A 22195-nucleotide genomic window follows, 5' to 3' on the forward strand; every position below is an offset into this window, starting at 1 on the left:
GTTGCTAAATGTATAAAGGAGATGGCCAAGTGGGTTATATAAATAGCAGATATAACTTGTAGCATCTAATTTGGATGTTTCAACTTACACATGGATATTCAGGTATGCTACCTAAAAGGATAGCGCTGATGAATATATTTATAGTTTAAAACCATCTAAGCCAGGGGTGTCAAAGTCCCTCCTCGAGGGCTGCAATCCAGTCGAGTTTTCAGGATTTCCCCAATGAATTTCCATGAGATCTATTTGCGTGCACTGCTTTCATTGTATGCTAATAGATCTTATGCAGATTCATTGGGGAAATCCTGAAAACTCGACTGGATTGCGGCCCTCGAGGAGGGACTTTGACACCCCTGATCTAAGATCAAATTCTGTTTTCTGTGCAGTCAAATATTGACTTCAGTTTTGTTTTATAGTAGCAATGAATGGATTTCCGGTATCAGAACCTTTGTTTTCAGTAATATTTAATACCATAAAAGAAAACTGTAGTTAAGATGATAAGAACAGTGAAATCCAGTTTAGGCTCGTTTAAGGAAGGTTGGCCATGGGATGCTATTTATGAATTGAAGAGTCTATTGAAGAAGTATATAGAAAAGAAGGATGAGCAATCTTCAAAAGGCTTATAGTGCATAAGAAAGAGGGGTATACAAGAGCTCTAGTACAGCCAGTGGAAAAGCACATACCAGGATTGCAACATCCAAGTAAAAGGCACTTGCAGAATAATAGCAACCTTTCCAGTGAAAGTGTACTAGAAGGGTCAATTCTGAGTCCTTTCCTTTTTATTTTACTGTTGGATACATCGACAAAGGATGTTCCTAAGGAGCCTCTATGATTTGTGCTATTTGCCAAAATTGTGCTAAGTGCAGGGAAGAAGTATAGTAAGACCTAGAAAGATGGGTAAAATGTTAAATGGAAGGCAATGACAACAAAAATTAGGTGGTCCTTTAATAAAAGGTTTTAAGCCCTTAACATTCAGTTAGCATGTGAAAACAGGTTATTGCACAAATGCGATAAAGCATTTTATGGTGTTTGCCCTATTTCCACACCTTAGTACATTTTCAAAACTATAAATGGCCATGGATGCATTAGCCCAGATGGTGCATTATACTTAGGCCTTAATTCTATAAACGGCATCTAACTTTTAGGTGCCATTCGGTGAGGTTGTCAGTCATCTGCTAGGCACCGTTTATAGAATCATACCTAGTGATGCGTAAGTGTTTTTAGGTTCCCGTAGGCATTGAATCCTTAAGTGCACTGCCATTTAGGCCAGGATTTTCTTGGTCTAAATGATTATGCCTAAGTCAATCCATATCCAAACCCTGTCCCAAATCCACCCTTAATCGTGCCTACTTGCTAGTAGGTGACTTGGGGTAGACACCTACCCACAAAGTTGTAGGTGCTTACTGGTTAATTAAATTTTTTTAAATTGTTTTTTTTTAATGGTGCACCAATCTAGGTGCCTGACTTTAGAATCAGGACCTTAATACACACAACTGGCTAATGCAGAATTAACACATTAATAGGAGACTGTAACAGTTCTTGTGTTAACTCAAGGCAGATTTCACGTGCTAATGACATTATCATACATCCTGCAAAATAAAATGGTTAAAATTAATGCACTTTAGTCAAAGGAGGACAAAATTATGGACATGGTAGGGAAACATGCAGGAGAAGACTAGAAACTTACATTACATACAAGAAAGCAAAAAAGGAATGCCTTATTCCTCTGAAAAAAAAAATCTGCTGAAAGAAATCCAGTGGGTAGTTGGGATAACCATATTGTGCTAAAAATTTATCTAAAAAATGCAAAATTTTAGTCAACATATTTCAAATGAATCTAGAACGACGTGCACACATTGTGAATCTATTGGATTTCATTTACCACAATAGCTTCAATACTGTTTTTGAGACATTTGCACACATAGCAATTCAAATTTTCCTTGGAACATCCCTCTGTGTGAGTTGTGTCCGTGTGGTGGCTGCATTATTTTCTTCAGAGCATGTGAATAACAAAGACAGTTGGTGAACAACCTTTTTCTGTTGGCTTGCAGAGCAGTTTGAAACAGCTTAGAGCAGGGGTCTCAAAGTCCCTACTTGAGGGCCGCAATTCAGTCGGGTTTTCAGGATTTCCCCAATGAATATACATGAGATCTATGTGCATGCACTGCTTTCAATGCATATTCATTGGGGAAATCCTGAAAACCTGAGTGGATTGTGGCCCTCAAGGAGGGACTTTGAGATCCCTGGCTTAGAGCATTAGAAACCCCCCCCCCCAAAGATCTTACAAATGCATGCGTTGAGGTCAGCAATATTTCGTGTTGGCTCCTGGTAATAAAAAGGTTCACACTGTTCACATTGATGTCCCATTGTATGGTGTTGACAGTCTTCACATACTCCACCACTGGTGCCATTATTAGCCAAATATATGGCCATGTCAAAATGGCATCTCATAGTATGACCATTACAATTGCACTCTGAAAGAGAGAAGGAGAGAACTTGAACATTAGAATTGCGATGCTCCTTGTACACAAACATACCTTTAGATTCTTTCATCTTGAATTTTCCATTAAGAAGGTAATTTTGTAAACTGTTACTGATGTGTTAAGGGCAAGTGGTAGCCTAATTTGGTATAGGTACAGATATAAAGGTGCATATGGGGCTCATTTTCAAAACAGAAAGATGTCCCAAAGACGGCATAAATAGGCACTTGGACATTTTAATCACCAAAATGTCCAAGTGCTGACTTTCAAAATTTAATTTTTAACATCTTGCAGGTCATTTTTCCTCCAGTATGTTTAAATCTTAACGGGGCATATTAGAAGCGTATTTGAGGTAGGATTAGGGCAGGCTTAGGACTTGAATGTCTTGCAGGAATAATCAGACCTTTTTGAAGACGTCCTGCATGTAATGGGGATAAACTAGGATGAATTCAGCCTGTCCTCGGTGCTTTGAGGTCATATACTAGCCCTACATGGAATCCATACATTAAGGCATAGTAGTAAGATAGTAAGCAGATGTAATTCATTTTGAACTGCCACAGAATTGGTGTCTTTTTTTCAGTTAAAATGCTTTTTGTTTCAGTTCTTCCTCCTTCCATTAATAGAAACTCACTGTAATTCACGTACCCAGGATTCTGAAGGTCTCATGAAAGCATGTTATGAGGTCATCCATGTTCTAGTACAGGGCTAAGACTTTGGAATTAGTTCTTCAAACTGTATGGCATATGACTAATGTACAAGATTTCTGGTGAATACCAATAAATAACTTGCTCCACTTATTAGGCTGACAGTATTATCTCAATGGAAGAAAAAGCCTCAGGTTTGTTCTGGCAGGGCATAAATGCTCAAGCCTCCTCCACCCACATCATCGGCAGAAAAAAAACTTCTGTGGAGAATATACAATTGTCACTATGCTAATTTTAAGTGTGGGACTGACATATTCTCTAGCAACATAATACTCTCAGCCTAATAAATGGTGCAAGTTATTTATTGGTATTTATTTATCCACTTTCACTCTTTGTAGATCATGATTTTTAGTGGAAACTTAAGGCTTATTTGAGGAAATTTATTCTGAATAGCTGCTTCTATCCTGTCTTGTTAATGTTCAGTATTGCAGAGGAGCTAGATATTGTGCTTTAAGCAGTGCACGCTTTACTTGTTTTGTATAGTATATGTGAATTTGATGTTTTACATTAGCTATCAATGCTATAATTGTACACAGTTTAGAATTTAATGATGGAATTTATATAAAATTTGGTAGATAAATAGCTAAAAAATTTAAAGGGTTTGCTTGGTAGGTCCATAACATACTGGCCTATTCTGTAATGGAAAAAGCCATCCATTGCTTCTATATAGTCAAACCTCGGTTTGCGAATAATTCGGTTTGCGAGTGTTTTGCAAGACGAGCAAAACATTCTCGCAAAACTTGTCTCGCAAACCGAGTGTTGACTCAATTTGCGAGCACCCCCCCCCCCCATAACCGGCATCGCTCCCCCCCGCTCGCAAAGGCCCCCCCACTCGAACCGGCACCCCCCGCCCGAACAACTTAAACTTACTCCCCCGTCTGGCACCAGCACGCAGCCCACAGGATGTGCCGGTGCTGCTAGAAGAGCTTTCTGTTTCTGCCGGCCTTGAGCATGCATCTGCGCATGCTCAAGGACTTCTAATTCTCCCTCTCGCCCAGTAAGGCTATTCTTTTGTTCTTATAAGGCATACGGGGACAGATTTAAAGATCTCAATATGTATACTTTGAAAGAAAGTTGGTAGGGGCAGATATAATACAGAGGTTTAAATACATTGCATAAGTGCACATGAGGCAAGTCTTTTTCAATTGAAAGGAAACTCTGGGATGAGTGGGGCATAGGATGAAGGTGAAAGGAAATAGATTCAGAAGTAACCTTAGAAAATTCTTTCATGGAAAGAGTGGTGAATGCTTGGAACAGCCTCCTGGTGGAGGTGGTGGAGACAAAAAGTGTATCTGAATTCATGAAATCTTGGGGCACGTATATTGGATCTCTAAGGGAGAGGAGGGGATAGTAGATGGCATGGTTAGGCAGACTAGATAGGCCATATGGTCTTTATCTGCCTTCATTTTTTCTGTTTTCTACATTAGTTAATATTTACTCATCTACATTGTAAGCTCTGTTGAGCAGAGACTATACAGTGCTGGAGATGCCTAGTACCGCTATAGAAATGATTAATACGGTAGCAGTAGAAACCAATGCTCTTTCTAATATTTTCCTGGAAGTGTGCACTTAATTTTTGCAGGCGAGTCACATTAATGGTTCCTCCTCTCTTGGTAGCCTTCCCCATACTTCCTTACTCTTCCACCAGCACCTGCGCTCTATCTTCTTCCCATCTTCCCCACTAGCTGCCCTGTGTCTCCTCCCCTCAGGTATCCTTTTTCCAGCTTCTTATCTCCTGTCCCTTGCCACCTAACACCAGTGTACCGTATTTTCACGCATATAACGCGCGCGTTATACGCGTTTTTACCTACCGCGCATACCCCTCGCGCGTTATATGCGTGAGCGCGGTATACAAAAGTTTTAAAACATAGTTCCCACCCCGCCCGACGCCCGATTCACCCTCCCAGCAGGACCACTCGCACCCCCACCCCGAACGACCACTCGCACGCGCTCCCACCCGCACCCGCATCCACGATCGGAGCAAGAGGGAGCCCAAGCCCTCTTGCCCGGCCGACTCCCCGACGTCCGATACATCCCCCCCCCCCCGGCAGGACCACTCGCACCCCCACCCCGAACGACCGCTCGCACGCGCTCCCACCCGCACCCGCATCCACGATCGGAGCAAGAGGGAGCCCAAGCCCTCTTGCCCGGCCGACTCCCCGACGTCCGATACATCCCCCCCCCCGGCAGGACCACTCGCACCCCCACCCCGAACGACCGCTCGCACGCGCTCCCACCCGCACCCGCATCCACGATCGGAGCAAGAGGGAGCCCAAGCCCTCTTGCCCGGCCGACTCCCCGACGTCCGATACATCCCCCCCCCCGGCAGGACCACTCGCACCCCCACCCCGAAGGACCGCCGACTTCCCGACAATATCGGGCCAGAAGGGAGCCCAAACCCTCCTGGCCACGGCGACCCCCTAACCCCACCCCGCACTACATTACGGGCAGGAGGGATCCCAGGCCCTCCTGCCCTCGACGCAAACCCCCCTCCCCCCCAACGACCGTCCCCCCCCAAGAACCTCCGACCGCCCCCCAGCCGACCCGCGATCCCCCTGGCGACCCCCACGACCCCCCACCCCCCTTCCCCGTACCTTTGGTAGTTGGCCGGACAGACGGGAGCCAAACCCGCCTGTCCGGCAGGCAGCCAACGAAGGAATGAGGCCGGATTGGCCCATCCATCCTAAAGCTCCGCCTACTGGTGGGGCCTAAGGCGCGTGGGCCAATCAGAATAGGCCCTGGAGCCTTAGGTCCCACCTGGGGGCGCGGCCTGAGGCACATGGGCCCAACCCGACCATGTGCCTCAGGCCGCGCCCCCAGGTGGGACCTAAGGCTCCAGGGCCTATTCTGATTGGCCCACGCGCCTTAGGCCCCACCAGTAGGCGGAGCTTTAGGATGGATGGGCCAATCCGGCCTCATTCCTTCGTTGGCTGCCTGCCGGACAGGCGGGTTTGGCTCCCGTCTGTCCGGCCAACTACCAAAGGTACGGGGAAGGGGGGTGGGGGGGTTGTGGGGGTCGCCAGGGGGGTCGCGGGTCGGCTGGGGGGGCGGTCGGAGGTTCTTGGGGGGGGCGGTCATTGGGGGGGAGGGGGGTTTGCGTCGAGAGCAGGAGGGCCTGGGATCCCTCCTGCCCGTAATGTAGTGCGGGGTGGGGTTAGGGGGTCGCCGTGGCCAGGAGGGTTTGGGCTCCCTTCTGGCCCAACTACCAAAGGTACGGGGAAGGGGGGTGGGGGGGTCGTGGGGGTCGCCAGGGTGGTCGCGGGTCGGCTGGGGGGGCGGTCGTTGGGGGGAGGGGGGTTTGCGTCGAGGGCAGGAGGGCCTGGGATCCCTCCTGCCCGTAATGTAGTGCGGGGTGGGGTTAGGGGGTCGCCGTGGCCAGGAGGATTTGGGCTCCCTCCTGGCCCGATATTGTTGGGGAATCGGCGGTCCTTCGGGGGAGGGATGTATCGGACGTCGGGGGGGGGCATCAGGCTTTCAGGATGGGGACAGACCTTCAAGGGGGGACAGTGCACGGAAGTCAGGGGGGGTGAACGGAGAGTCGGGACAGCGCACGGAAAGTCGGGGCAGTGCACGGAAGTCAGGGGGGGGTGAACGGAGAGTCGGGACAGCGAACGGAAAGTCGGGGCAGTGCACGGAAGTCAGGGGGGGTGAACGGAGAGTCGGGACAGCGCACGGAGAGGCGGGGCAGTGCACGGAAGTCAGGGGGGTGAACGGAGAGTCAGGCAGCATGTGCGGTATAATCGTGAGCGTGTTATACCAAAGTTTTTGTGCTTATCATCGTGATTTCTGCGCGCTATACACGTGTGCGCGTTTTATACGGGTGCGTGTTATTTGCGTGAAAATACGGTACTCTATTTCTTAACATCTCTCATTCCTAGCATCTGCCTCTAGACTTCTCTTTCCTCTCCCGAGTATCTCCTTTCTCTTTCCATTGCTGTTGCATCTTCCCATCCCTATCCTTCCTTTGGTAAGATATGTTCAGCAGCTGAGTTGCAGTTGCTACTACACCCAGTCCTGCCCATCTGTGTTTGCCATGCGTCATAAGATCCGAAATGTGGTGGCTTGGGTTTCCACAGTTTATTCTGCTCTTCCACCAGGTTAAGGTTTATGCAGCTTCAGGTGTTTTGTATGTGGCTGATTGAGGAGTCTCCTATGGTTGTAGGGCTCCTTTTAGTAAACCATGGTAGAGCTTTTTACTGCGGGCCAGCGAGGTAAATACTCTGATGCTCATTCAATTCCTGTGAGTGTTAGAACATTACCTCACCAACCTGCAGTAAGAAGCTTTACTGTGGTTAAGTAAAAGCCAGCAATTGTTATTTATAGCACATAATTACTTAATTTAAGACACTGTTTATATACTGCTAAATCATTTCACTGGCTTCGAAGCAGTTTACAAAATCAAATAAAATTTGATTTATACAATGGCGAAAAGTCTGATTAGGTATTTCATCTTCTCTGCTCCCCTTAATATCTCTGTAGAGCTAACTCCATTTCCAGTCATCTCCCATTTTCAATACTTGACTTTTAGCATATTCCCTATATTCCATTTTGTATCCTAAAGCTTAAATTTTGGAAATTCAGTGTGTCAGTCTGCTCTATGTTAAAACAAAACAAAACAATAACTCAAACAAACATCCCTGATAATTTAATTTTAACATACTTCTGCAAGTGGTGTCTTGCTGCTCCTGCGCTGGTCTCCATGGTGCATCATTGTAAAACTCTTTGCATCTTTCACAGTTTACCCCGTCTGTGTTGTGCTGACAAATGCATCTACCATGAACCTGTCAAGAAGGTGAAGCAAGGTTATAAGTGGATCCTGTTTAATTTATGATACAAGACTAGCTGCCTTTTGCTTGAAGCAAAAATAAAAGAAAGAACGAAAGAAGATATATATACAAGAAGGAATGTTGACACTCCTTCTCTTCCACCAACCTAACCACTGCGCCCCGAACGGGCTTCCCTGCCGATTTAACCTTTAAAAATGGCCTCTTGGTCCCTTTCACATAATCCCTGAAGGTCTGGTGGAACCCTCCTGACTCCCCTCACAAAAGACCCTGGGGGTCCAATGGACCCCGACCCTCCCAGAAACTATAGCCAAAGTCCTTGTGGTCCAGTCTGTTAAATGTTGGTTTTGTGTTATAACTTAATCCATTTATTCAACTTCACTCTTGATATACTATAAGTAGCAGTGTTATGTATGTTATGTATGTTTATGTTATGATATACTGTAAGTGCAGTGCTGTAAGTAGCAGTATATGTATAGTGTGGTGACTGCATCTGCCCTCTCTATTTAGTTTAGACCTCCTATTTAGTAGGTCTAAACCAGGGTCTCAAAGTCCCTCCTTGAGGGCCGCAATCCAGTCTGGTTTTCAGGATTTCCCCAATGAATATGCATGAGATCTATGTGCATGCACTGCTTTCAATGCATATTCATTGGTGAAATCCTGAAAACCCGACTGGATTGCGGCCCTCAAGGAGGGACTTTGAGACCCCTGGTCTAAACTAAATGGATAATATCATCACTATCTTGATAATTTTAGAGCAGTCTCTCACTCACTTCTAACTTGGCCCACAAATACACAGAGGTCTTCAGACTATCTATCTATTTTAATGGCCCAATACTAATTATACACAGGCCCGCAGAACTGGGACTAAAATATTCTTTATTTACAAAGACCCGACACTGCCAGTGTTTCAGCCAAATGCCTGCATCAGGGTCTGTAAAGTTGTCTCATACATAATTCATGTCTAACAATCAAGGCCCACAATCAAATCCCAGAATCTATAACTTGTAAAGAACACAAACGCTAACTGGATTGCCTTTATTCTGGGACGTTAGATGTGAATTATATATGAGACAACTTTACAGACCCCTGATGCAAGCCTTTGGCCGAAACATTGGCAGTGTCGGGTCTTTATAAATAAAGAATATTTTAGTCCCAGTTCTACAGGCCTGTGCACTATTTGGTTTGCTGTTATTTGTGCACTTATTGATCCCTTTCTCTGTGATGCCAAAACTATCTGTACAATTTTTGAAAATATACATATAAGGGAGTTATGCATTGGCCACCTAGGACCAGATTCTATAAACAGCGCTATAGTTAGCCACCGCTAGGTGCTATAATTGATGCCGCCTAAGCTAAATTAAATCAGTTAGCTTAAATGACATGGTAATTGTGCCATTGAAGTTATTAGGGACTTATTTTGTAGTTAGGCCCCACCCAGTGCATTCTAGAATGCACCATGCAAGGCATTGCCATTTTGATGATGCCACCCAGGAAGGAGGAGGGAGTAGACATCCTGTCATCCTTCCTGCTATCTAGAAGGTATGTCAGGGGAGTGGGCCTAGGCCACTAGAGTAGACTTTAGAGGGGTCTGGCCTGGCTAGGAGTCCCACTGGTCTGACCCAGCAGCAGCAATTCTTATGTTCTTATTTTGAAAATTCGTTATTAGAAAATAATGTTATTTAGAAAATTAGAACACTGTCTTAAAGACCAGCCTGGTAGCTCAATGGGAGTACTGTCCATTGACCAGCCTGGTAGCTCAATGGGAGTACTGTCCATTGACATGTGGAGGGATCTTAGGTTTACTACTGGTTTGTTTTCTGCTCTCCCTTTCTATCAGGGCTGGGGATGCTGTGGAGGCAGTACTCTCAGGCCTAGGAGGAGAGTCAATCATTGAACAATGTTGAGATTTAGTGGTTAGAAACAGAACACATGACTTCATGGTTCCCAGCTCAAGACTCTGGTAGAAATGACTACACTAAAAGAAGCTGGGTAGTTCTCAGTGAAGGCTCACGTTGCCACCTTCCTGTTTGAGCTGAAAGACCCAAGGAGCAGGAGAAAAAAGTTCACCATTCCCTGCCAGCCAAAATCCTCACCTAATCCCAAAAAGAATCAAAAATATTTTTCAAGCTTTAACTCTGAAAAATGAATTTATGGTTTATTATAACTTGATATTCTGTATATAATAATATCTAGATAGCTTATAATTTAGAATTTATGTGTAGTTCATGAGGGAAGAGGGGACATAAACGGTAATCAATTTCATGCAACTTTTTCTAAAGAATTTTAAGCTTTGGATGGAAGCTATTATCTGGGAACAAGAGAGTTTCTCTTACATCTTGAAAGTTTTATGCCTTACCATTCCAGGCTGATTAAAAACGTCTCCTCGCACATTTTCTACAGGAGCACACTGACTTGCATGGCCATTGCAGAAGCAGTTCCCACGGACAACCATCTCGTAGAGAGCATAATAATATTTGTCAAAGAGGTCACTTTGCCACCTTCCGTTCAAAGTGTCCCCAAGAGTATGTAGCTTTGTAAAATTTATTCTCAGGTTGGTTAAAGTAATGAGATCTACGATGACAAATTAAAATGTGAGGATTAGGACTATGCGGTTTCTTTTCTTCCAGTGGTCTTCCTGTGAATGCAAACATATTTGGGACACAAACCCCCTCCTTTACAAAGCAGCGCTTGCATTCGTAGCGGTTGTAACAGCTTGGACATTCATAGGAATTCTATGCGCGTCGGAGCTTTTACCATGGTGGCCGGCACTAACAATGGTAACGTAGTTTTGTGAAGGAGGGGGAAAATTATTTGTTGATTAAAATGTAATTAAGGGCTCCTTTTATCAAGGTGCGGTAGGGGGGGGGGTTTAACGTGCAGAATACCGCGCCTTATACCGCCTGCTGCGCTAGCCGCTAAAGCCTCCATTGACGAGGCGTGGGGGTTAGCGCGTGATGAAATGTCCGACATGCTAACCCCCGTAGTGCACCTTGATAAAAGGAACCCTAAAAGTTATTTGTTTATTAACATCTTGCTTATAGATATGCATTGCGGACAATACGAAGACAAACTCAGAGCAGATGGATTTTAGGCTGATTGATTTAAGTTCAACTGGAATTGTGGATTTTTCTCAAGTCCTCTGGGGAAATCTGTTGCATTTTCACCTGGCAAGGTTGGAAAAAGTCCAATCCTGTCCAGAAAAAATACAAAGGGGATATTCCAAAAGAACAAAAGAAAGCAACAAAAACACAAAGCACACCTGCCAGTTAAACAGAAGGGAGGAGAAGGTTATAAAATTAGTTGTTGTTAATGAAGGGTTATGTAGTTGAAGCTGTGAATTCTGTTGTGTGTGTCATTATATAATGAAACTTCCCCCCCCCACCCATTTTACTAAGCCACAATAGAGGTTTTTATCATGGCCAAAGGAGCTAAATGCTCTCATCCCTGCTTCGCTCTCATAGAATTCCTATGAGTGTCGGAGCAGTGTCAGAGCATTATGTACAGTAAATATCCAGTTATGTGCTGGTGGTTATCTTTGCAACCTTAGAAACCTGATTATGTAATGATTTTTTTTTTTCTGTTCCTGGGTAATAAGTGTTTTATGCCACAAATGTATAGAAAATGGCTATCATTCCCCTCCAAACTATGCTTTTGTGAAAAGGATATTGATATTTTGAAATGTTTTTGTAGAACATTCCAGATTGATTCCAAGATGAATAAACTTAGGGGCTCTTTTACTAAGGCACAAATATCTGGCAGATGCATTTTGCTATATATGCAGCCAATTTATCAAGACAAGAAGGGAAAAGTACTCCATAGAAGCTAAGATGTGTGAAGCCTGCAAGGCATAGTTTGGCATTCCGGCTGAGAATCCAGACAAACCTTGAGCACTGCTAAAAAAAACAACAAAAAACCAACAACTCTGGAAGGTAAGACAATTTTGTTTCTCACTAGGATGATGGAAATTTTCAGCTATATAATTTCTTAGAATGCTTATTTTTAAAAAATATTTAAATATTTTCAATGTTATTTGAAAATTTAACATATATGAAATATGTTGTGAGAATCTCTTATACAGTACATTAGTCATAGGTGAAATAAATGTTTTATTTTCATTGCCACAATTTGTGGGAGTGTGTGGCACAGTGGTTAAAGCTACGGCCTCAGCACCCTGGGATTGTGGGTTCCAACCCACTCTGCTTCTTGTGACCCTGGGCAAATCACTTAATCCCCCCATTGCCCCAGGTACATTAGATAGATTGTGAGCCCACCGGGACAGACAGGGAAAAATGCTTGAGTTCCTGAATAAATTAATGTAAACCGTTCTGAGCTCCCTTGGGAGAACGGTATAGAAAATTGAATACATAAATAAATTTCATTTTGTTCTTCTACAGCAGGGGTGTCAAAGTCCCTCCTTGAGGGCCACAATCCAATCGAGTTTTCAGGATTTCCCAAATGAATATGCATGAGATCTATTAGCATACAATGAAAGCAGTGCATGCTAATAGATCTCATGCATATTCATTGAGGAAATTCTGAAAACCCGACTGGATTGCGGCCCTCAAGAAGGGACTTTGACACCCCTGATCTACAGGATGGTACAGAGGGGAAAAGAGAGCCATGAAATTTGCTATCCCTAGAATTTCACAGGAACCTGCTGACTACACAAGTAACTGTTGGTTCTGCATGGTGGAGCCAGACATTCCTTCATCCATCGCCCTGGTGCCACATTGCCCTGAGCTGCCCATACCCACTCTCCCATAGAGAGAGGTGTCTTCAGAAGAGAGCAGCAAGTCAGAGAGAGGGAGATGCTGTAGATCCAATTTACAATCTCAGTGGAACAGCTGATGAGAGAAACCCACTATCCAAACCAATAAGGCCTCAACAACTTGATAAGAGATCTTGGTCCCACCATGTTCAGTGCTGAGCTTTTGATGGTAGGCTCAAGCAGCGGAACTTGGATGAAAGTGTGCAAGTCACAGATAAGAGGAAACGTCACCAAGCTTTTTCCACCTTCTTCACCCATTAAGCTGGGCTCTGCTTCTACCACAATATGACCAGTCTGTTTAAGGCAACTGGAATTACCTGTAACCTGAAAGAGTGGTATCTCTTCATTGTCAGCTCATGCAGGAGCATCAAAGCTATACTGCTTCCAATGGCTCACTCAGCGCACCTCAAAGAGGATTACAACAGCATCAAGACCTTACTAGGTGCCTTGAAGTATGATGAGTATGGCTGGGAGGACATCGGAGACTTCAAAATGGTGGCATTCCTAATGGGTCTCCAAGGCTGTTTTACAAAGTTTCCCTGGCATCTCTGCCTTTGGGATAGCAGGGCACAAAGGCACACTACCAAAGGCAAGACTGGCCGCAGTAGATCAGGTTATCTGTGGGGAGAAACAACTTCAAATGGGAACCACTGGTGAATCTCCAGAAGGTGTTGATGCCACCACTGCATATGAAATTGGGCCTAATTAAACACTTTGTCAGAGCTCTAGATAGGAATCAGCAGCTTTCAAATACCTTCAACCTTCAAGACATCTTCCCTAATCTGCCTGAGGCAAAGGTCAAAGCTGGTGTTTTCGTCTGACCAAAGATAAAGAAGATTCTGGAGTGCAAGGAGTTTCCCAAGAAGCTAACTAGGAAGGAAAAAGCCGCTTGGAACAGATTTGTCGCAGTAGTTCAGGGCTTCCTGGGCAATCTCAAAGCCGAAAACTATGTGGAGTTGGTTGAGAATTTGATGAAGAATTACAGTATAATGGACTGTAGGTTGTCCAATGTCCTTGATGCTCATCTTGAAACACTCAAGGAGAACATGGGAATACATTCAGAGGAGCAAGGTGAGCGCTTCCACCAGGATATACTGGACTTTGAATTCCGCTACCAATATAATGAAAACATGATGGGAGGACTACATCTGGAGGCTGATTTGTGAAACTGACTTACAATACAATCGTAAATCTAAAAAAACTACTTACTTCTAAATCCTTATGTGGCTATCTTTGTATATCTTCAATATAAATACATGATAATTGTGATTCATATGTTGCTTTTTATGAGTTTATAAGAATGAAAAGATGAAAATTTGGTGTTATCATATTTTAAATAAGTAAATGGCAAAATCTGACTATCCTGGTCACAAAAGCAAAGTTTTATGGAAATAACAAGACATTTCCTATACTTTTAGGCATGAGCAATTAGAAAATTACACTTGCTACCCAGGAACAAAAATCATGTCACAGTGTATTCTGATGCTGTCACAATGACTGGATTCTTTTGCCAGTTTGGTATTTTGGGGAGGGTGGAGGGTAACACCCCTCCCCCTCCTTTCCCTGGCACAATGGGATTAAGGAGACAACCTACCTAATTCCTCCAGTGGAGTGCTGCTCAATAGCAGCTGTTTCATAAATCTTAAACTTGCTTGGTAGCAGGAATAACTCCCAATGCTGATCTTTTAGGGCACTGATGTTTAGTCTCTTTCCAAAATGGGGTCTAAATGACTGTGAATGTGCCACACTCTTGTCACATCCAAGACATGCCTTCACCATACCCCCTTGCCATTTGTACAAGTTTGATACATTATTATCGCTGCTTTGAAAAAAGGGGAATTAGATGTTTATGCAAGATAAATGTTTAAGTGCTGTTTTAAGCATGTATCAAATGCTAATAGGTCTTATAAAATGAGGGCCATAGTGTTTTCTTCCACATTTTTTGGTTGGGTGAAGTTTAAAAAAAAATTATCTTTTCCTGATGTGAATACCTTCTACAATTCTGACACAATGTTAATACAAGCCAATAATCTGTACGTATAGATGTATTTTACTAGGAAAACTATTTTAATGGCTTATAAGATAAGACCCTTGTGAACTTGGCTACAACACAAGACCAAGTGTCCAAACTGGAACTATAGTTTGGACACTTGGTCTTGTGTTGTAGCCAAGTTCACAAGGATTTTGTGTGTTTCACATATATTTTTGAGGATTTATAAGATAAGTCTACATAAGGAGTTTTCAATATTTAATATTTATGACCATAATGGCTCATACCTTGGATATAGAGACTATAAGGATCCTCAATGTCAAAGCTAGGATCCAAGGCCTTTAAGACAACCTGCAAATTTAAGAAAAGGTTAGGATACTGTATCTCAGATGCCAAGTTTAATCCTGAATCTTTGTTCCAAAATCTTGGAACAAGCTGTGATATCAAAATTTCATTCACTTTCACATACTCAAACAATAGCACCTTCCAATTCTTTAATAAAGGTCTACCACTCATCCTGAGTGACTGAGTCATTGAAAGCAAAGTTTTTGACAATATTTTTGGGAAGATGAATTAAGGATTAGGATATTTTGTCTCCATTAGAGAGAAATAGGATCTCACAAATGTTCAAACTAAGATTTAACCAGGCAGGCTTAATTTTCCCCGTCCCCGTGGGATTTCTCTATCCCCGTCCCATCCCCTCGCGCTCTGTCCCTGTCCTTGCTCCATTTCTGCAAGCTCTGTCATCTACACAAGCCAAAAACACTTATATAAAATCATAAGTGTTTGAGGCTTGTGCAGATAAGGCAGAGCTTGCAGGAATGGACCAGGAACAGAACTCATGGGGACGGGACAGGGATACTGAGATCCCGCGGGAACAGGGACAAATTTGTCCCCATGCCATTCTCTAGGCCAGTTCTTGCTTGATTAAATCAGGATGAGTAGGTCAGGAGGAGGAATTCGGCAGCACTTAACTTGATAGTGCTACGGAAGATGTTCTCTGACTGCCATGGCACTGTCCAGAGCCAGAATTATCTGGATGGAGTCGGGGCGATTCTGGAAGTTCTGTGGACACCCAGCAGTACTCAATGCCAGTATCCTCATAATGAGCCAGGCACTTAGAACTGTTTAAATAGCAGACCTAAAGTTGTCCAGTTAGCCATGTGGGTATGGCTACAGATAACCATTTTTTCTGCTCTTCTCTCACAACTCTTTCTTTTAACTTAGCTTTCCTATCAGTCACTTTCCTTGCCTTGGGATATAGGACAACACTGTAAATATCACACCAGTCTAGAACACCAATACAGCTACTATTGTTAAACCAGAATGAGTTGGACTGTGCAAATCGTTTTACCTCTTATCATGAGACTGGTCCTATGGCAGCTGATGATGATGTTTAATTAAAGCATTTCCTGCTGCCGACGGGAGATGGGAGGGGCAGGGGGAGGGGGAGCTACTGCATCTGACAAGTCAAGACAGTGCTGAGTGGGAGTTTGTGCTCCCTCAGTGGGGTGCGGGTGTTGACCTGTAAAAGGAAGTCTCCCATTGAAAGCAGAAGACTCGGAATGTTTGAAGATTTGTGAAGCAGCCTGGTAGAAGCAAAAGCAGTAACAGAATTCAAGAAAACTTGCAATATTTAGAGAAGATCCCTAGTCGTGAAGATACAAAAAGAAAGGCAAAGATAAACCTATATGACATATACCAGGAAGTAAATTGGGCAGAGTAGATGCACCAAAGGTGGTATATCAAGAATCTTAAATAGAATATAACACAACCTTACAGCCTATATTTTCTAGGATAAAGCAAATTATTTATAAAGTAATTTGCACAGTTATCATGAGCAGATTTTGCTTATATGTGTATTGCACATGTCAGACTTTGAAATTTCTTCAAAAATAGATGTTTATCTGGGAGGCAGATAGGTTAATGATAGGTGGAAAACAAGAGAAATACCTCTCCTTCCGTAGAGGGCTCTGTGTCAGAATATCTTGAATCACAGACAATCTCTCCTACACCTTTTGCCTGACCCACAGGGATGTTGGGGAAAGAAGCAGCACAGTCTTGTGCGAAATATCTATATGCTTTCCATGTCAGGCCATAATCCCTGGAACGTTCAACCAACATTGCTGCAGGCCGAAATGTCTGGGAAAAAAAAGTGCATTTTATTTTAATAATTTTCTCTTGCAATACAACCCTTCCCCCACCTCTATCCCAGTTGTCTTTTCTGGAGGTCACATTCATTCATTGGCCAAGGGCAGTAGAAAAAGTCTCCTTTCTTCTTACTTCCCCTGCTTTTCACTTAGCCAATTTTCATGCACTACTCCATACAACTGAAAAAGGTGACACAAATCTTACTTAACTTAAAACAGTGCTTGGTCTTAGAAACTGCCGACGCGGCCAGCGTTTCACGGAGTTACATTCGTGTCCGCTGCTTCAGGGCCAAACTTTCCGGCATTCCAGGCTACTGCATTTCACTAATGTATTCTGTCAACGATTCTCAGTCTATGATAGTACGACTCTGCATAGGTTCAATTTCTGAGGCCTTTTCCTGTACTAAATATATTTTAAATGCACTTCTCTGAAAGAGTGGTAGAGTAATCTATATAGTGTGAGACCTACTTTTAGATGTCATTTATAGAATCGGGCCTTAGGGTGGAAATTATTATGAGTTACATTACATTTCTTGATTTATAGTCCGCCAAAGATTTTCAGTTCTAGGCAGATCACAAAGCAAGAGAAATGGTCATTTTCAGGAATAACATTAGCTTAAACAGCACCATTTTGTATAACCATGATATGAGAACATACAAATTTTAAAAATAGGTCTGTTTTTGATACTGCTCTGGAAATTATCAATCTGGGCTACAATTAAGACCGGTTATTTTACAAGTTGTGTTATTAGCACAGAAATTCATTGTATAAGATGGGACCCTGTGCTAAAAATAACCCATCTTTAAAAATAGCACACTTAAATAAGTTCCCCTCAAAATTGGACCTGTACTAAAATAGCATAATTTGTGGTAAAAATAACTTGTCATAACGATAGCCCATGTTGATAACAACCCCCCCAAAAAAGAAATCTGGACAGCAGCACCTTCTACCCATATAAATGCCATTCACTGGTATCCAGATAGAGGCAGGATAGTCCAGGGTAGAGCCTTAGAGGAACGGCACATTATCCAGGTGGCAGCAGTATTCAACTACGTTATCTAGATAACCATTTGGATAATTTAGGATAGCAAAATAAGCTGAATATTTTGGTTATATGTTTAAATACCAGAGGAAATATGCTAAAGGCAAACAATCACTAATAAAAAATTTATGTGATAATTGTACTTTACCTTAAAAGACAGTATAAGATGACTGAACTGAAATAAAGTTTCCAGATCCAACCTAATGCTGACATGATCAACACCTACATATTTAGAAAGAAAACAGAAATGAAATGAGAATTGGTAAATCAATAGAAGTGATCAGTTACAGGAATTAAAGAATAAAACTGAAAGCAAGTGGCATGACCATGAAAAGTGGGATGCAGAATACTGTATGATTCAAGTTCTCCTCGTTGTTTCTTTCAGTCCTGTTAGTAATTAGTCTTAAATATATTTCCCTAAATTTTAAAGATTTGTAAATATGATTGATGTTAACCGCTTTGACAATTTTTTGGTGGTATATCAGATTTTAATAAAACTTGGAAAACTTGGCTAATTCAAAGGTTGCAGTGTTGGATACCTTACCCACTCAGACCCGAAAAGAAGGGACTCAAAACTGTAGTATAGTTTGTTTTGCGAGCAAAATGTTAATGTATAGGAACTTGCATTCTTCCAGTGGAAGTTCTTGGTCTATAAAGATCTGATCAAGTTTTCAAGTTTTTATTAAAATTTGATTCAGTCGCTTATCCAATTTCTAAGCGAAATACATGTTAAAATATATAGGGAAAACAAAAATAAAATTATAAGAAGATAAAAACAACGCCATTAACATAGGAATTAAAAAGAATTTAAGAGAAACAACATCAAATAAATGGCATACTAATAGGTGACAATATTTGACAGACAAACAAAAGGAAGCTGGGTTAGAACTATAAGTTGTATAGGAAAGAAAGCCAAATAAGGAACAAACAAAAGGAAAGGGAACATTGCTACTTGTTTCTTTGGGGGAATTTGAAGAATGATATGAACGATGAGATCATATGTTGAAGGCTTCTTTGAATAGATGACTCTTAAGTAGGCCCTTGAAACGGTCAAGGTTGCTCTCCTTCTTTACGGAAGCTGGTAGGGTATTCCAAAGTTGTGGGGCACTACTGAAAAAATTTCCTGCCTTTTTTTCCTATTATTCGAAGGGAGGGGAAAGTAAGCAATTTGTGGTCAGATGATCTAAGAGTCTGGGATGGCTCATATGGAATGAGATATTTATCAATGAATTGGGGTGATTTTGAATGAATCATTTTTAAAGTTATTAATTAAATTTTATAAGAAATTATTTGATTGATTGGTAGCCAATGGGCATTCCGAAGTAAAGGAGTTATATGGTCATATTTCTTAGTTTTTGTTATTAATTTGATTGCAGCATTTTGGATTATCTGAAGGCATCTCAATTATTTCTGAGTTATTCCTGTAAATAAGCTGTTGCGGTAATCCAGTTTTGCAATGATTAATGAGTGAACCAATATGTTCAAAGATTTTGGTTCTAGAAATTTAGAGATTGACCAGATCATCCTGAGCTTGAAAAAACAAGATTTGATTACATAACTTATGTGATTGTGAAATGTTAATTTTTTAAAATCAAATATAACCCCCAATAACAAAGCTAAAGTAATAATAATAATAATAATAATTTTATTCTTATATACCACCATATCAAAAAGTTCTAGGCGGTTCACAACAAGTTGAGCTAGTACAATACAGATGCAATACAGATGAGATATAACAAATTAGAATGATGGAATTAGAATGATGGAATTAGAATGATGGAAACTTAAAAAAAAAACCAACAAAAACTAAAATGCATTTATAATATAATGCAGATAAAATACATCAAAGAGTAAAAAGAGAATACAGTTCCATTCCAATTTGAATTTAAAGAAGCCTCCAAAATAGCAAACATTTTGTTCCATAATGTGAGAGAAGCACATTCCAAAAAAGAATGCAGAAGTGTTGCTTTATGAGAGTGGAATCGGAGGCAGACATCAGAAGTCCAGAGACCCATTTGGGCACCATAGTCTTTAGTAAGAAAGAAAAAATGAAAGGTTTTATTCTCCCCCTCCCCAGGACAAAAGTCTCTATTACCCAACAAAGGTAATAAAGTTCCGTAGTGGTTTGCATCTTATTTATTCAATAGGATTTTACGTGCATTGAATGAGGTTGACGTGTCCACAGAAGCTTCTACCTGTTGCTTGGGATCTTAACGTTGTACTCTCTGTTCTTATTAAGTCTCCCTTTGAGCCACTTACATCTTGTTCTCTCAAACTTCTCACTTGGAAAGTTGCTTTTCTCATTGTCCTCAACTCTGTTCGCTGTGTAAGTGAACTTCAGGTTCTTGTGTAAGATCCTCCCTACACAAGATTTTACTATGACAGAGTAATGCTTTGAATTCATCTAAAATTCCTCTCTAAAGTCGTCTCAGAATTTCACCTCAACCAATCCATAGTTTTGCCTGTGTTATTTCCAAGGCTGCATACACACCCTGAAGAAGCAGCTTTTCACATCTTGGATTGCAAACATGCTCTTGCATACTACCTGGACTAAACCATAGCTTTTTGTGGCTTTTAACCCTAACAGACTCAGAGTTCCTGTTACCAATAGAACCATCTCCACTTGGCTAGCAGATTGTATTTCCTTCACATATACTCAGGCTGGGATGACACTCAAGGGCCATGTAACAACCCAAAATGTCTGAGTTATGGATACTTCAGTGGCTCATTTCCACTCTGTATTTATGGAGGACATCTGTAAAGCGGCTACTTGGTCCTCAGTTCATACTTTTACTTCTGACAACTGAGTGCCAACTTTCCTTTCAATCCTCTTAGGTTACACCAGGATCATATTTATATATCCATTCTCCATGTCCAGAGTCATGATCTTGGCAGCTTGGGAATCCTACACGAGACTATTATGTAGGTGTTCTCCAAGAGCAGCAAGCATATATTCTCACAACCCACCCACCTCCCCTGGTTGGCTTCTTAGCTTTGTTACTGATCTGATGACCCTGTGAGATGATGTCAGGTAGGATGGCACAGCACATGTGTGGTATGGGCACTGCTTAAAGATTTAAAGTGACAGTGCACTTGGTAGTATTTGTATCGGGTTCCGAGGATGATGTCACCCACATGAACATAAGAATAGCCTTACTGGGTCAGACCAATGGTCCATCTAGCCCAGTATCCTGTCTTCATGATGGCCAATCCTGGTCACAAGTATCTGTCAAAAACTCAAATAGTAGCAAAATTCCATGCTACCGATCCAGTGAAAGCAGTGGCTTTCCCCATGTCTGTCTCAATAGCAAACAGTGGACTTTTCCTCCAGGAACTTGTCAAGTCTTTTTTAAAATCAACTGCATTAACTGCTCTTACCACAATCTTGGAGAGCAGCTGCTACAGGTAAGTATCTTTGCTTTCTCCTTTATATGCAGATGTAAGTATCTTTGCTTTCTCCTTTATATGCAGATAAATCTTTACAAAATGACTCCTTCCAGATGTATGTATTTATTTATTTAAAAATTTATAGCCCGCATATCCTACAATTCTAGGCGGGTAACAACATAACATACAAAATAAAATATCATACCAGATAGATACCATCAAAACATTAAAAACATGAAAACCTAAAAAAAAATTTCAAACTTACGCCAATCATTAATAACATATCCTAATTCAAGAAACTTCAGTCAAAAGATAAAAAAATAATATTGAAAAACAGTTCATGAGAAAAACATTTGTTCAAATAACCAAGTTTTAACCATCTTCCTGAACTGCAAAATGCTAGACACCTGCCTTATCTCAAAGGGTAATGCATTCCACAGCATTGGTCCCTGTACTGCCAACATAGTTTTATAGTGGCCAGAGAGTTTCACTTCACTCAAAGAAGGCACATCCAAACACATTTTATCCATCGATCTTAATGTTCATAAAGGACTGTAGAAATGCAATAAAGATTTTACAACTGAAGAACCATCCTCATGTACCAGTTTAGAGATTAAGCACCAAACCTTAAATTGAATACACGCACTAATAGGCAACAGTACAAATCCTGCAAAATGGGGGTGACATGATCAAATTTTGACGCTCGCATGATAATATGTGCAGCAGTGTTCTGAGCTACCTGTAAAGCCTAGACCACACACTTGGGTAAACCAAGATACAGAGCATTGCAGTAATCAAATACAGGGGTTAACAACACACTAATAATGGTCTTAAAATTGCCAACCAACAAATAGTCTCTTAGATGATGTAATAGCCAGAATTTGAAAAA

General features: G+C 41.8%; 1 protein-coding gene across 2 annotated transcripts in view; it reads right to left on the minus strand.

Annotated features, from left to right (window-relative positions):
* LAMB4 (laminin subunit beta 4) overlaps positions 1 to 22195 on the minus strand; it is a 188627-nt gene that overhangs the window by 128825 nt on the left and 37607 nt on the right. For both annotated transcript variants that reach the window (XM_033959726.1, XM_033959725.1), the window contains 6 exons: positions 18068 to 18141; positions 16680 to 16868; positions 15014 to 15077; positions 10325 to 10539; positions 7842 to 7962; positions 2283 to 2471 (listed from right to left, as the gene is read on the minus strand). In XM_033959726.1, coding sequence (XP_033815617.1) covers positions 2283 to 2471; positions 7842 to 7962; positions 10325 to 10539; positions 15014 to 15077; positions 16680 to 16850 — 760 coding nt within the window. In that variant the 5' untranslated portion in view covers positions 16851 to 16868; positions 18068 to 18141. The remainder of the gene's footprint in view (positions 1 to 2282; positions 2472 to 7841; positions 7963 to 10324; positions 10540 to 15013; positions 15078 to 16679; positions 16869 to 18067; positions 18142 to 22195) is intronic.

The sequence above is a fragment of the Geotrypetes seraphini genome, chromosome 9, assembly GCF_902459505.1.
Source record: "Geotrypetes seraphini chromosome 9, aGeoSer1.1, whole genome shotgun sequence".
In the NCBI taxonomy this organism is placed as follows: Eukaryota; Metazoa; Chordata; class Amphibia; order Gymnophiona; family Dermophiidae; genus Geotrypetes; species Geotrypetes seraphini.